This window comes from Cricetulus griseus, assembly GCF_003668045.3.
Source record: "Cricetulus griseus strain 17A/GY chromosome 1 unlocalized genomic scaffold, alternate assembly CriGri-PICRH-1.0 chr1_1, whole genome shotgun sequence".
NCBI classification, from domain to species: domain Eukaryota; kingdom Metazoa; phylum Chordata; class Mammalia; order Rodentia; family Cricetidae; genus Cricetulus; species Cricetulus griseus.
This window is the reverse complement of record NW_023276807.1, coordinates 206,888,573-206,905,148: the sequence shown is the minus strand read 5'-3', so window position 1 is coordinate 206,905,148 and position 16,576 is coordinate 206,888,573. Positions and strand designations below refer to the sequence as shown.

Sequence of the window (16,576 nt, the reverse complement as noted above, 5' to 3'; positions counted from 1 at the left end):
GGTCCTGTGAGAACAGAAGAGAAGTAACTACTCCCCTCTTGGCTATTTTTCCTGTCTCCTCCTAAAGGCCCTCTGCTGGCACTGTGAGCTCACAGTTCCATTTCTCCTGACACTGCTCCATCCCTGACCCTCCTGTCCCAATCCCAGAGCTCAGCATCTTACCCAGTCTATGTTGTAGTTCCTGTGAGAACACAGTGCTGGTTGTCCTGGAAATCGGGGATGATGGGTGAGCTGCACTTGGTCCCATACATATAGAGCAGCCCTGTGGGTGGAGCTTGCAGAGTCAGGAGTCTGGAGTCTTCAACATGCAGAACCCACAGACTGGCACATTGCCTCATTGTGCAATCAGTCCTAGGTTTCTTCACTTGGCCAAGTAACGGACACCCCAAAGAGAAGTGCTGCTAGCTCCATTGTAAGGAATCTAATTCCAAGTCATCTTGTGCTGGGCAGAGATTGAAGTCTGAGTCTTAGCTCTGCATAAAAATCTGTGTATTTCCTACTGATTGACTGCAGATTTTGTGACTGTACTTCAGTTACAGACAGACCAAAGTTCCTAGTAGCCTGGTTCAGCGCTTAGAGAAAACAGAGCCTTGGAAAGCCAGATTCATAAGAGAATTTTACATTCTGTGTCTCAATTCTAACATCATGTGATGTTGAAGTCTGGCGAACCCTCAGTGTTAAGGGCATTTGCTAGTCTTCCAGAGGACCTAAGTTTGTTCCAGCACCTGTGTTGGGTGGCTTACAACTGCCTGTAACTCTGTCTGCAGGAGATCTGATGTCTTCTAATAGCTTCTGTTGACATGGACATACACATGCACACAGAAACACAGATACTCATCAATAAAAATAAATGTTAGGGACTGGTGACATGAGTCAGTGGTTAAGGGCACTTCCTGTTCTTCCAGATACCTGTTCCAGAGGACTTCTTTGTTACCCAGAGCGCACAACTGCAGAGAAATCTATTCTCAGTACATTCTGACACATTTCTGGTTTTTGTTAATACATTCACACAGGTTGTCCATATGTACACACACACACACACACACACACACACACACACACACACTCACAATCAAATGAAAAGTTAAAAAATAAACTTTAAAGTGTCCCAGTTTACCGTGTTGAGTTGGCACTGTACAAAAATTAGCAGCCATATTGGTCTAGAAATGTTGAACTTAATTTTTTTCCATTTGTACAGAGGTAATGCACTGTATTAAATATGTAAGGTCTTAAAAATAAAAGAAGGATTTTGAGAGCCCATCCCTTGTGAAGGGATGCTCTCTTGACCTGGACACATGGGGTAGGGCCTAGGCCTGGCCCAGGATGATGTAGTAGACTTTGGGGAGCACTTTTGAGGGCCTTACCCTGACTGGGGAGTAGAGGCGGGAATGGCTAGGGGCAGGTGGGATGTTGGGGGGGAGGGGAGGGAGAGGGAGAAGGGATTGACATCCGAAGCAATTTGTTCCTAATTTGAACTAATAAAATAAAAAAAAAACTAAAAAAAACTTTAAAAACTGTGTTCAGAAATAATAACAAACGTTGTATTAAGAGTGTGCTACATAATATTTTCTGATTGTTTACTGTATAAGATTCCTTTTGACATTTCCAACTACCCACATTCCCTCCAGAACTAGTACAAATGGTCTAGCTTTACATCATGGACCTTCAGGGAAAAACCTCCTTGTCTAAGATGGGTGAGTAACTATAAGCCAATGTTAAATAAAAAAAACACTAAACTTTACTGTGAATTTGTATGTGTTTGCCTTTGTTCTGGGGTTTGAACCTGGGGCCATGTGCACTCTAGATAAATGCTCTGCCACAGAGCTCCATCCCTAGTGCCACATGGATATGAGTTGTGGCTTCAAGAGAATGAATGTCTCTATAATTCTTTTGTTATCAAAACCTGCTTTACATTCCAATCAGTGGCACACTGACAGACCTGGCCACAATTCTCTTGTAAAGTACAGCCAGTACTTCACAATTACAATATAACCTTGCTGAAAATATTGTTTTTACCTTGGTGAATGTTGTAAGGTGTTATCTCAAGAAATAATTCTACACTTGTCATAAAAATCTCAGTATTCTGCTTTCCCACTTGATAGATATTTCTTTGTGTAGATTCCATTGGTTAGAGTAGATGTCTAACACTTTGAATTTCTTCAACCTGGCATACAGTTGCAATGATTGCTCTTAACCTGCTGACTGGCCACAGCTCTGCCAAGTTCAAGGGCTGTCCCTGGAAATGACAGGGCACAGCATTTACAATATTGTCATAATAACCTATTTTTTTTTTTTTTTTGGTTTTCCAGACAGAGTTTCTCTGTGTAGCTTTGGAGCCTATCCTGGCACTCACTCTGGAGATGAGACTGGCCTCGAACTCACAGAGATCTGGCTGCCTCTGCCTCCCGAGTACTGGAATTAAAGGCATGCGCACCAACGCCCGGCATAATAACCTATTTTTAAGGAATTGATCTCGTGGGATTACTTAGAAGGTGTTGGGACAGAGTCTTACTCCGTATCCTAGGTTTGGTTTGAACTTGCTTGGAAGCCCAGATTGGATTCCAATTTGCCATCCTTCTGCCTCACCCTCCCGAGTGCTGGGGTTAGAAATTTGCAGTCCCCACAGCTTATGAGCTGGATTGTAAGTATCTCTGAAAGACTCAAGTAATAAATGCTTTCCCACAGCCTGTAGTGTGATGTGGATGGTAACCTTTGGAGGCAGGACTCAGCAGAAAGAAGTTAGGCATGTCCTTGAAGGGCACATAGGGACCCCAGGTGCCCTTTTCTGCCCTCCTGTCTTCTGCTGCTAACTGGGCAGCTTTGCTATAGCATGAACTTCCCACCATTCTCTCCTCCCTGCCACAGACCCCAAACAAGGGAACCAACTCTCTGTGGATTGATATCCTTGTGAAATATTTTAGTTTGCTGAGAGAAAAAGTTTTAAAAGACTTTAGTTCACAGAGAGAAGTTTCCCACAGGCCTTGGCCCATTACAAGGCAGTTGGCCCCAACCCCAGGCACATCCTATGGTTTAGACAGGGGCAATTGCCAAGACAATCCTCTTTGGGTCACACCTGGCTGGCCAACAGGCAATCAAGGACTTTCCAAGGTATGTTCTGTGGTTTTTCCTTTGTAGAAAAGCAGGTCACACCTGGGTGACCACTCTAACATGAAATCATACTTTGTAATCAATCACTTTGTGCCCCTTGCCTGTATGCTGATCTGCAGTTTTTTCCTATATAAGGAGCCTGTAACACTTGCTGGGGTGTGCAGCTTCCTGATATTGCTGACACCCGAATGCACATTTGTTCAATAAACCCTCTTGCTTTTGCAGCTCTTGGTCTGGTTTCTGAGTCTTGGGGGCTCCTCCTGAGGCCTTTAGGGGTCTGGGGATCTTTCACTTGAAACTAGGAATCCAACTGAATCTTTGCTTCTTTCAAGCCATTTGTCTCATGTGTCTGTCAAACAATGGAAAGCTGATTTGCACAATGATGCAAGTTAAGTATAATTTATTTCCAAAAGCTCAAAATACATTTGGTGCATGGGGCTCTAAGAATGTCTTCCTCAAGTTATGGGGCCTCCTACATATCTCCTCAGAAGGCTACTGAACAAAAGATCTTGAACCTGTTTGTTGATCAGGATTCTGCAATTACACAGAACCCAGAGGACCTCACAAACAGATAGGGCTATGGGTTGTTGGTATCTGTGAAGGGCCCTGCATCTTCCTTGTGCACTCAGGATTCTGGTGAGTGACTCCATGCATGGAACTTACAGGTGGAGTCCTATGTCACCTGTCACTCTACATTTGCTGTGGGTGATTGGAACTACCCCATTGGCTGTAGTCAGGTACAGCAAGTCTTCACTTTGGGAGCCATGATTGGTGCCACTGAAGATGTTTGTGGTACTCATTTGAGGGTGCCTGTCACACCCCATGTAGTGGTGACAGATACAATGGATGGTGTGATACTCTGGCCCCAGCCTGGCTGTCAGCCCCTTTGGCTGTGGTTTTAATTGGAATGACATTGAATCTGTAGGTCAACAGAAAAAATTCCATGTATTTAACCTGTGGTAGTGAGGGTTTCTGTCGATTGGAGAAACACTATGACCATGGCAATTCTTATTAAGGAAAAACATTTAATTGTGGTGGCAGCCTATAGTTCAGAGGTTCAATCCATTATCATCATGGCTGAGAGCATGGCAGTGTGCAGGCAGACATGGTGCTGGCTTCATCTTGATCAGAAAGCAAAAGGAAGTGGACTTTTTATCACCCTGAGCAGAGCTTGAGCAAATGAGACCTCAAAGCCCACCCCACAGTGACACACTTACGCCAACAAAACCACACCTCCTAATAGTGCCACTCCTTATGGGTTTATGGGGGCCAATTGCATTCACACTACCACATGTCTGCTGACCCTTCCATTCAACAGAGGCAGAATTGTTGGGGTCCAGATGGTCTGCAGTTCCTTTATCAAACACTGACACTCATATGGTCCCCTGACAAGGGGAAAAGTTCAGGCAAAAGATAGATTCTATGAGGAATAACCTCAAGGGCAAAACAAGGCCACAAGGGGAGGATGTGTAGAAGGAGGAACTCAGATAAGAGGAACAAAGATATCCTTTCTCAAGCTCTGCTTGTAGTGAGATCTCTATTAGATGGTTAAATCATATATAAACAGCAGTGAGGAAAAAATAACAGTCGTTCATTCTTGAAGACAACCTAGAGTCTTTTTGTTTCTATCTACTATTACCCACTTCCCAGGTCCCTGTGATGACAACAGCTGTCCTGGCAGAATACATACCTATCTATAATTAAGCTTTCTCCAATGTGATGCTAATGTCTAAATTGTATTATAAATCATATCAGTGTGAAAGTTTCACTTTGCTAATGCTGTGCTGGGTCTCACAAAACACTCCTCCAAGATATTTCTGGCATATTGACTGTTAGATATCTGTCTTAAGAACCTGCAGAAGAAGGAGTTGCCTGGAAAGTGACCACTTCATAAGAGAAAGTCCCTTCTATAAAGGATGCTTCCATTCACAGCTGTGCTCATCAGGAATGCAGCCATGCTGAGACACTGTGATCTGAGGGACTTGTGTGTAGAACAAGACAACAGTGATCACTACACGTCCTTCCCCTGATAACTCATCTCCAAACCCACTAAGCCCCAAGTTTCGCTTTGAACTCACATTTGTGTCAGACCCTGAACTCAATTGCATATGATAATACAAGAGACACAGCTCACAATTTAGAGCTTATTCTGGATGTCTGGATGCCAATATGGGTGGCTGTGACCAGCGAATACAGGTTAGTCTTTCCCCATATTCCATGATCCAGTGTGGTAACAGTTTCATGACATTTTCATAGCAACAATGCACAGAAATCCATATGTCAAATGCATCTCAAACACACTGTGGAAAAGAGGCAGATGGAAAAGGAAGGAACTGAGTTAGGTGGTGCACAAATTTGTTCCAGCACGTGGGGTGCAGGGGCAGGCAGAGCTCTGTGAGTTCGAGACTATGGAGGTTTACTTGGCAAGGCCTGCCAGAGCTACAAACAGACTGTTTCTGAAGAAAAAGAAGGAAGGGCATCAATGGTGGTGTGGGGAGAATAGCCTAGGACTGAAGAGGTACAACCTCTGAGACATGACCAGCTTTTACTGTTTGTAATTGTGCAATACTTGCTTTAATTAACAACAATATGGGAGCATAAGAAGCCAGTCAAAACATTTTTCCTGATTGATCCAGAGAATGCAAACGGAAATCAGGGCACTGGAACACACAAGTGGTAACTGTAAAACTAGGCTCATTTTTTTTTTTTAATCATTACAGCTCTTTTGATAATAGTTACAAGTTTACATTTCAGCAAGCAACCCAGATTAGCAGGCCAGCATATTCAAGTTTATGTAATGCACAGCATGGGAACATCACTTGAGCTAACTAGTCTCTAGCAGTTGAGGAAGGTTGCAGGCACTCCTGTGTTCCATCACACATTTGTTGGCATTCTAAATTCTCTTCTTGAGAAAAACCAACATTGATGCTCCCTTGCCCACATCATACATTCATTATATTCTCACAGGACCTTAATTCAAACCCTAACATAAAAAAGAAAGCTTCCTTATCCCCAAAGCAAATTCCAAATGCATGCCTGGCATTTATTGAGTAAATCAGGGGAGAATCAAATCCCCTTTGCATGGGGGAGTCTCTTGTCCTCTGTTTCGAAGGATGTGGTCTTTTTCTTAGTTGATGTACCATTCCACTCTAGATTCTTCACCAATATGGAAGCAAGGACCACTGTCAGGAGAGACTGGAGAATGGCTCAGCAGTTAGAGAGTGAAGAGCACTTGCTCCTGTAGAGGACTGCAGTTCATATCCCAGGACACACAATGGGTAAGTCACAATAACCTGTCACTCCAGCTCCAGGGGATCTGACCCCCTGGTCTGGCCTGTGAGAACACCTACACCTGCATGCACATAATCCCTCTTGAAGACACGTTCTATTTTTTTTTATCATTTTTTAAATTTGAATTAGAAACAAGATTGTTTTACATGACAATTCCAGTTCCCTTCTCCTTCCTGTCCCCCCCCCCCAACACCCTCTCAACTAAAACCCTACCTATCACATACCCTTTCTTCTATTCTTCCCCTGACTCAACCTTTCTGTTCCCTCATGACCTCTGCATCCTTCCTCTTCTTCCCTTCTTAGAATTCTGGTAGCTCCCTCCCCCTTCTTTCCCTGCTCTCAATTTGCACAGGGGATCTTGACCCTTTCCCCTTCTCTAGGGGACAATGTTTGTCTCTATTAGAGTCCTCCATGTTTACTAGTTTTCTGGCAGTGTGGATTGTAGGCTGGTAATCCTTTACTCTATGTCTAAAATCCACATATGGGTGAGTACATATCATGTTTGTCTTTTTGTGATTGGGTTACCTCGCTCAGAATGGTTTCTTCTAGTTCCATCTTTTCCGCAAATTTCAAGATTCCATTGTTTTTTTTCTACTGAGTAGTGCTCCATTGTGTTAATATACCACATTTTCTCTATCCATTCTTCGGTTGAGGGGCATCTAGGCTGCTTCCAGTTTCTGGTTATTACAAATAGTGCTGCTATGAACATGGTTGAACAAATGTCCTTGTTGTATGAATGTGCTTCTTTTGGGTATATGCCTACGAGTGGAATTGCTGGATCTTGTGGTAGACTGATTTCCATTTTCTTGAGCAGTCGCCAAGAAACTGATTTCCAAAGTGGCTGTACAAGTTTGCACTCCCACCAGCAGTGGAGAAGAGTGTTCCTCTTTCTCTACACCCTCTCCAGCATGAACTGTCATTGGTGTTTTTGATTTTGGCCATTCTGACAGGAGTAAGATGGCATCTCAGAGTTGTTTTGATTTGCATTTCCCTGATGGCTAAGGATGTTGAGCACTTTCTTATGTGTCTTTCAGCCATTTTAGATTCCTCTATTGAGAATAAGACACATTCTTTATAAAAGAAGTATGATTAAGAATATTCTGGGTCATGGCAGAGGCACAGAAATAAAGAAGGAGCCCTGAAGATGTAAATGAAGAGGGTGACTAAGCCAGGTCCTGGGACAGTGAAGAAGAGAGAGTAGGAAATATGAGGAAGAAGTGTAGCAGAGACATTTTGCATTTCTTTCTTTCCTTTAAAACATCTTTTTAGTATTCATTGTGTGTGTGTGCGTGAGAGAGAGAGAGACAGAGAGAGACAGAGAGAGACAGAGAGACAGACAGACTGACATATACACACACACGCGCACACACACACACACACACAGAGAGAGAGAGAGAGAGAGAGACAGACAGACAGACAGACAGACACAGACATACACACACACACACACACACAGAGAGAGAGAGAGAGAGAGAGAGAGAGAGAGAGAGAGAGAGAGAGAGAGAGAAAGAGAGAGAGAGAGATGCTATACCGACAGGCACATGTGTGGGAGTTGGTTCTTTACTACAGTGTAGATTCTGGGGATAGCACTCAGCCATCAGCCTTGGTAGCAAGCACTTCACCCACTGAGGCATCTCACTGGCTTTGGAATTTCTTGACAATGAGAGGAAGGAGACACTGAGAAAGGGACTGCTTCTCACTTCATGGCTCTCAAAGAAAATATCATTTCCACAAAGTCCCTCTTCTTGCTTCTGCTGCTAGATCAGATATTTCTCCCAGCCCAAACCTTATGCTGACATGGCCTCCTTGCTATGCAGGACCTGAGACAGTATCACCCAGTGCTGTGACCTATGATGTGGAGCTGTAGAGAGTCTGCAAGCTGCATGCTGGAGTTGCATTTATGGCCACAGCTATTTCCTGAGAAATGACTTAGACCATCAGCCTGATCCTTTGCCATACTTGAAATTGTGTTCACAGATTTTTCTCCTGGTGAATTTTTCTGTTTATTATAGAGGTCCCTCTATTGCCTCTAAATTAAATCCAAATGACCCTGTTGACAGAAAATATGTTTGCTAAAGACCCATTTACTTGAAACAGGAATTTGATAAAAATACATGTTAAGGACCATATTCTGAGATCTCAGGGTGCTTTTTGTCTTTGGTGTTATACACTGCTGAATACAGGCTTGTTCTATTATTTTATTGGCTTAAACACCATATCAGTGTCACGGAGGCAACTGAACTGTTGACTAATGTCATTATGCCATGATTTGTAATTAAGGATGTTGTCAGATAAGAGTCCCAGGGAAGTTCTACCGCACCGAGATAAAAAGAACTGTTGAGGACGTTGGTCACAGGGTTTGTTTCTCAATGCCACTTTGATGGCTGGCACATGCTGTTTTGTAAGTTGTGGGTACTCTTGTATGCCTGTATTTTAGCTGTTGACATGGGGATAGCATCCACCAGGAACAGCCTGCACATAGCTTTCCCTGACTCAGTGGCTGCAATGAAAATGTCAATGGTGAACTTGTAAAACCACATGAGGAATTCATACAGTCGCATGGTACAGGTTAGACCCAATGAATGGAGGAGATGAGGTTAGCTCAGAAGCCATTTGGTGAGACAGGTGGTGGAGACCGGACATAGAAAAACCAGGGTAGAACTGAACTGGAAGCTTCCCTCCTGGTTAGCTTTCACAGTACCATAAGGTGATATGTAGGCACTGTGGGAAGGAAAGTCACTGATGGGCTTAGCTGTGAGCTGTGGGAGCTACAACACCAACCTGTCAGGTAGATGTCTCCTCTGGTGCAACAGTGTCAGGACTGTTGGGGGCAACTTCTGCTATTTCATTGGATCTGGGGCTGCTCCACTGTAGGGAATTCATGCCTGCTCTGTAAGCATCACCAAAGCCCGTGTCTGTGAGGTCACAGGCTGGCAGGGGATGGGTTGCAGAATCCACTATGGCATTTTACTAAATGCACATGCTGCCATCCCATCTCCTAAACGTTTGTGTTTGTGTCCATAGATTAGTGCTGCTTTCCTCCTTTGTCAGAAAGGCTTTTGCAGTGGGCATCAGTTAATGCAGAGATTCACAACTTGACAAAGGGTTCAGATTAAGTGACACTCATTGCTCAGCCTAATGGGACATCTGTGCCCTCTGCTCTATAATGCTGGGGTAAAGGATTGTACTACAACTATTAGGAGCTGGAGTGTTGGCCTAGTTGGTAAAGTGTTTGCCACATAAACTCCTTAGAATCCTTTGGGGACAGCTGGGGTAGTGTGTACATGTAAGACTCCTTCCTTCAGGGAAGAGCCCCCTCACAAAGGGTTTACAAAACTTCATAGAGTGCCTCCCTCTATGGACCAAGTGCTCAAACACATGTGCCTATGGGGAACATTTCACATTTAAATCCCAACACCCAGCAATGTGTGGCAGGATCAGAATCTCTGCTAGGAGGCTCTGAGAGACTCTTGAGGGAAGCTGTGAAGGTGAAGCCTAAGTTTCAGTGAAGACCTCAGGATCATGGTGATGCTTGGACCATGGGACATTTGTTGAAAATAGCCACAGATATGGGATGGTGGCAGCTCAAGTGGGACTGTGTGTGCTACAGAGGGCAGAGTTGAAGGGTGGGGCTACCTAAGGTTTCCATAGTCTGGATGAGCCCAGCATAAGTCCCAGATGTCAGACATAGAGTGGGAGGATTTAGTGTTTCTTTTCTGGGTTTGTTTCAAAATTACTTTGCCATGCCCAGCTACTCCCTCTTGCAATGGGACTGTTTACTTGTGCCATGGTATGTTGGTAGTATGGACCTTGGTTTTGGTGTTTTAGGAGCTCACAGTAAAGAGATGTCCTTGTGTCTCACATGAGATGTGGACTTCAGACTTTTGAATGGTGCTGGACTATTGGAGACCATGGGGACATTTGAAGATGGCCACATGCATTTGTATCATGAGATGGTCTTGAGCCTATTGGCACCACAGACAGACTGTAGGGTTGAGCATGAAATGTACCTCTTAGGTCACATGCTTGAATACTTGTTCTCTAGCTGGTTGTGTTGTTTGAGCAAGTGTAGAGATAGTGGGTCTTTGGGGCCTGCTCTTCAGACTTCATAGCTCAGCCCCCCTTCCTGTTCAGTCTCTGCTTCATGAATGTGGACATAATGTGACCAGCTGTTCTCCTGCCCTTACTACCATGACTTCCCTGCCTACTGCCATCACTTCGACAGAATACTGGACTGTATCCCTTGGAACCGTAAGTCAAAATTAACCCATTCTCTCAAGTTGGTTTTGCCCTATATTATCACAGCAGTGAGAAAGTAATGAAGCCAGTAGTTGTTTGCCTTCAAAAAGGAGTTGCTAATCATTGGAGCTCAACAGCACATACTCTTGGACAGTCATCCCTCAAGGGTTCAGGGGAAGCCTCTGTCTTTTTGATAGGGAAATATCTTAGGGATAGAAAAATGTCTTAGGGATGTAGTTCAATGATAAGGAACTGTTCTAGAACATATAGATGACCCTTTGATATGGATTCCTCCTTCAAAGGAGTGTCTTCAACTTTCTAGTCTATTGTGGCTACCAGATCTCCCAGAAAAAGACCCAGATAACTCAGCAAAACCACCAATTTGGTCTGTATCTCAGCTTCTGCAGCATAATGTCAATCCCATTGTAGCTTTGGGTCACCATTGGACCAGTTACAGCTAAGATAAAGATGGACTTTGCTTCTTTGGGGGGGTGATGGATGTTGTTGAATCTGGGTTCTTACCTTTACATTAATTCAATAATCTCTTTGAGGATTGAGGAGCTCATACTTGGATTCCCTTAACTGGGATGGTCACCCTGAACAATCTTTTAACCAGATGAAGCAGGTAGAAAGCCAAGACCTCGCCCTCAGGACATTGGTTCTAACATTTGGGGACAGAATATTTCCTGTACTAGATTTTTCAAAGAAGTTAGATGTTGTAGCATCGGGATGGACCCCTGTTTAAAAGCTCTGGGAGCCGCAGCACTGCTAGTTGAAGAGGCTCCCAAGCTGTCTTTGGAGGCAATGATTAGAAGCTCTCATACCTCATCAGGTAAAGTCTACACTAGAATTAATGGGCTACATATGGTTAACTGGAAGTAGACTAATAACATCAGAGGAGCTTCCTAGACAACCAGATGTAACTCTCAGTACATATGTTACCCCAGATGTGTTTCACTTGTGCCCATCGAAGTGATTTCCTGCGTGGCACACTGTGTGCTGAGCCTGGCTCCTCCATCTGGGCCAACCAGACTGACTCAGCATTATTTCCTGGACAACTAGGCATGGGGGAGATATTGTATCCTGATTAAGGCAGTTATTTTCTATGTGGAAAGTGCAAGACAGTATAGTCAATGGTCACACAAAGAGCAATAATTGAGTCTACCCTACTATCCCCTTTGATTTTGAATCCAAAGTCTACCCTACACTGTAATATGGGGACTCATTCTAGGGCAGGTAAAAGACAAGATTAATATCTACACTGCTTTTAAGTGTGTCCTCATGATGTTACATGTTCATACTGACATCTGTACAAAATTTCAAGGTTAACAGCCAACAGCTCATCCATAAAACATAAACAAGAGATTCTAAACCTATCGGCAGCTTTCTGGCCTCTCGATCAAGGTTCAGTCGTCTACTGGAATGGCCATCAGAAGGACATGTCTGATAATGGCCAAGGAAATAGGCTGGCAAGAGAGTCAAAGACCCCCAGAGAGTTAGCACCTCTACTCTCAAAGACAGATGATGTAAAACCAAATGTGCATTATTCCTCCAGGGTGCCATGAATAACCCGGTGACTGAAACAGGCCATGGACCAGTGTGGCGAGTAAAATGCTTTCTCTCCAGGTCCTACAGTGAAGATAATTCAGGGATGCCTGTCTCATTCCATCCAGGGAGGGACGCTCCTCTAGCAATGAGGACTTGACTGTTCCTGGGTAGAGACTGACCACAGTAAAGCGTGTGTGTCACCTTCACTTTTCACAACTCTGCTGTCCTCATCCTCTCCCACTCCTCCCATAAGCCCAGAGGATAGGTTCCTATTCCTGTGAGGACTGGCAGAGAGAATGTATTCCTTTGTCTCCTTGGGCCAGCTTCAAATATCTGTTAGTGTTTGTAGACATCTTCACTGATGGGATTGAAACTTTACCCACTGGGGTTGAAAAGACCACAGAGGAGGCAAATGACCTCCTAAGAGACTTTATCCCATGGTTTGGTCTCCACTGGTCAGTAGAGTCATTAATGGATTTCCCTTCACACCACCGGTGACTCATTCTATATCCAAGACTCTAGGGATTAAATATTACCTCTACTCAGATTGGAAGCCTCAAGCCTCAGGTGGTATTGAAAGGCTTAATCAAGCTCTTAAACAGATCCTAGTAAAACTTTTAAAGAAACCTCTGATAAGTGGCTGATCCTGCTCCCATTTCCTTCAGGAGAGACAGAACAGCTCCACAAATACACACCAGGTACAGCCCTGTTGTTGAATGGGAGTCTTTTCCTTCCATGGGATCTGGGTTCAGGCTCTGAGGTCAATAAGATGGCTCGGTACAGCATGCTATGAACAGAGGGCAAGTCCCACAAGCACCACAGGAATATGGAAAGAAAGTTGTTCACACCCGGTCTGGAGGAACCTGGGTCCTTCTGGGAAGGTTCACAGAACAGTTGGCTCCTTTGTGGAAGGGATCTTACCAGGTGGTCCTTAGAACCCCAATGGCCTTGAAACTGCTGGATGTTAACAGCTGGGGTTACATTTTCAAGATAAATCCAGAGCCTTCAAACCAGAGACCCCAGCTGAAGTCACTGATGAAAACACCCACACCTGTGTTCTGAAGAAAGCTCTCAAACTTCTCTTCAATGAATAGAGAAAAAACCGGTGAGACAGCTCAGCAAATAAAAGCACTGCTACTAGGCCAATGACCTAAGGTTGCCTCCAGAACCCATATGTTGGAAGGAGGGCAGCAACTTCTGCAAATTGTCCTCTGACCTCCACACACATACCATGGCTTGTGTACACTCACCAGCACAATAAATCTAAATCTTTAAAACAAAACAAAATTGCAAAGAATCCTAAATCAAAGCATGATGTTTGCTTGATCCTGGCAAAATGGAATCACTTCTCCTACCTAAATAGAAGAAAAACCTTAATGTTGATTTTTCTGCTTTTTAAAAAAATTCCCTGTCTATATAGAATAAGACATTGATTGTCTCCTGTTTTAAATATGGAGACTAATGGCACCAAGTCCTCTAATTTCTGGCTTTGCCTAAACTGAAGAAAAAAAAAATGGAGCAACTGTTCTGTCCTTTAGAGGCTCCCAGTGGGTGTATAGAAAATGGTTCACACTAAGCCTCAGATTCAAGTTTTATGTACTTTTTGTCCTAGGTAACCACCAACAGTTCTGGAAACTGCCCAAGATTTAAATATTCAAATTGGAAGGTTGATCTCTCAGGGTGTGACTTTGAGCTAGAAGGCCACCTGAATTTCTTGGTGGGAGGTGGGTTGGGGTAAGGTATTGTTTTTCTCAGTGTATTGGAAGTGGTGCATTTCTAGAGATACTAAATGTCTCCCTGTGCAATTTGTATGGAAGGAAAAAAAGGGGACCCCAGGGAAAGCAGAGAGTGTGAGGACTCAGGCTGAGTCTTCTTATCTGAACTTCCTGGTCCTGGGACAGAAACTTCTCTTAGTGATCATGCTGAATCTGACTTATTAGCTGCCCTACTGGGGAAAGCCCTTTGCATTCTTATGCCAGAATAACAGGCTTTTGTTACCATGGCAAAGGCTACCTGAGATCCATCCCACAATTCAATACCCCCACTGTTGTCATTTGGAACTTGCAGCATCATGTCCCCTCCAATATGTAAGGACAATTATTTCCTTAGACACTAAACCTCTTCTGTTGGGTGTTGGGGAACATGGGTACCTGTATCTCACCTCAAATTTTTCTATATCTGTGTCTTTGAAATCCATGTGGGGCCAGGGACCACCTACCATGGTAAGATTAGAGCAGGTTGGACACTTCTTATGTGGAACAAGGGTATTATCTGTCCTGTCCAGACATGGAAGTCAATGTGTTATTTACCTATCAGTTGTGTGGCATCCACCAGAGGAGACCACTACGATATGAATTCCAGCCAATAGCAAGTGTTTATTAGCTGCTGGGTGACTACACTGGGTGTTAGGGACCTGAGTTTAGTCCTATGCTTTTCTCAGGGTTGACATACCTTAGTTAGTAAGAATACTCAGCCTGAGCAGAACTTCAGAAGCCAGAAAACAAGATCAGTACATGTAAGAACTTTCCCAGAACTACGGTTTTTGATTGATTAGGTCTTTGTTCTCATTTTGTCCAGTGTTGCTGCTGAAGTGCTGGGTTTCAGGGCAGAATGGTACTTCCATCATGGTGTCAGTTGTACTAAGGTCTAATGAGGTACTAGGTCTAAGTGCCTGTTGCACACCTTCTGAAAGGGAATTTCCAAAAATTTGTTATATTACCAATGTGGAGTCTTTGCTCAACCTCTCCCTCTTCACACCTCCCCTGTAAATATAAGAGAGGTGTGACCCAAGATAAGCAAAAATCTTGAGTTCAGCATCGTGAATATTGACAAGCCAGTGTTAGGATGAACAGGATTTGGGAGGATACACTGAGAGGGTTATTTTCACCTATGGAAGTTTCAACCCCAGAAAGGTCCATTCAAAGACTGTCCTTGACTACAACAATCATGGAAGGCCATCACTGCTGCTCTTAGGCACACAAGCAAGCCTGGACTCTTTCACAGAAAAGTTCCTACAAAATTGCAAGGCTTTGAATGTCTTGTCTGCCCAGGCATTTGTGTGATTCTTAATTAAACATGGAGCTTTGGGATTAGTAATTCATGTTATTTGAACAAAACTTTATAAAATTAACAGGGACACCAGACACTGCATGAAGACCCAACTTGACATCAGTTGGTGATGTGTTTCAGTGTTTTTCAAGAGATGGTCCCTTCCCATTATCACTCATTCCCCACACAGTTCTGCACAGGAGTCAGGGCTTGACCTCTCACTACTCATCTCTTCCCCTGTGGGTTCCAGTTCCCTTATGTTGGCCTCTGTGCCTTCCTGGGCTGTGTGGAATGGTCTCACAGTTCACCACTGAGGACAGCTATGCAGGGGGAGGGGCATGGAATAGCCTCATGGAGAGATTCCTCTTCTCTGGTCCCCTCTTCCAGCCACTTCTTTCCCACAGACAAACTTCAGGGACAATGCCCTGTAGGAACTTTCTGGAAAGATGTCTGTCTCTTCTCATACTCGAATTTGTTCCCAGAGACTGGGTAGCTAGTTTAACTGGTAGAGTGTTTGTTATGTGAGCATGAGAATTTGTCTCGAGACACACACACACACACACACACACACACACACACACACACACACACACACACACACACACACACACCAGAATAACAGAAACATACTCTCTCCGTCCCTCCCTTCCTCTCCTCTCTCTCTTTCTCTCTCTCTCTCCCTGTCCCTCTCTCTCTCTGATACACAGAGATCTAGATGAATATGCAAAGCTGTTTATTGAGTAAAAAAGATCTGTTTGGCTAAATTAAAGGGAATCAGGGTCAGGTTTCATAAGGACAGTTTGCTGATGGCAGCGCAGATAGAGGAACTGGCAGTTCACAAAGGTGCAAAATGCTGGTACTGGAGCTAATATATATCATCCAAGTGAACTGGAACCACTGCATAGGAACCATTGTCTTGTGGGGTACGATTGTTACAAGCCACTCTGTAGAACTTCCTTGCTGGAGTCATTTGGTATTGGCATTGTGTATAATGACTTCCTGGATTTGTAAGGTTACAGTATGTTAAAGATACTTGAGCTGAACTGTTATGACAATTTGTACCAGGACTCCTAGTGCAATTAGTATTTGGTCTGCCACACACACGAGCGACAGCAGGAAAACTTGTATTAAGAAAAGTATTTATGTTCTTGCATCGTCTTGTGTAACCGTTAACTATCCTCATTGCAGGATTACATCGGAGGTTGGTCCTATTATTTACATGCTGAATTTCAAACCACTGGGAAGGGGTTAAACCCGGTGGGATCTGGAAAGAGGCAACCATTATGACAAATCCCAGCAGCAGCAGGAGACAAAGTCGGGACTCAAGCAGCTTCACACCCAT

At 43.9% G+C, this 16,576-nt stretch overlaps 1 protein-coding gene across 1 annotated transcript; it reads right to left on the bottom strand.

Moving 5' to 3' along the window:
• Nucleotides 1–16,099: 16,099 nt before the first annotated feature.
• On the bottom strand, nucleotides 16,100–16,576 carry Ear11 (eosinophil-associated, ribonuclease A family, member 11). The gene has a single exon (NM_001244516.2). The coding sequence runs from the start codon at nucleotides 16,574–16,576 to the stop codon at nucleotides 16,100–16,102; it is 477 nt and encodes a 158-aa protein (NP_001231445.2).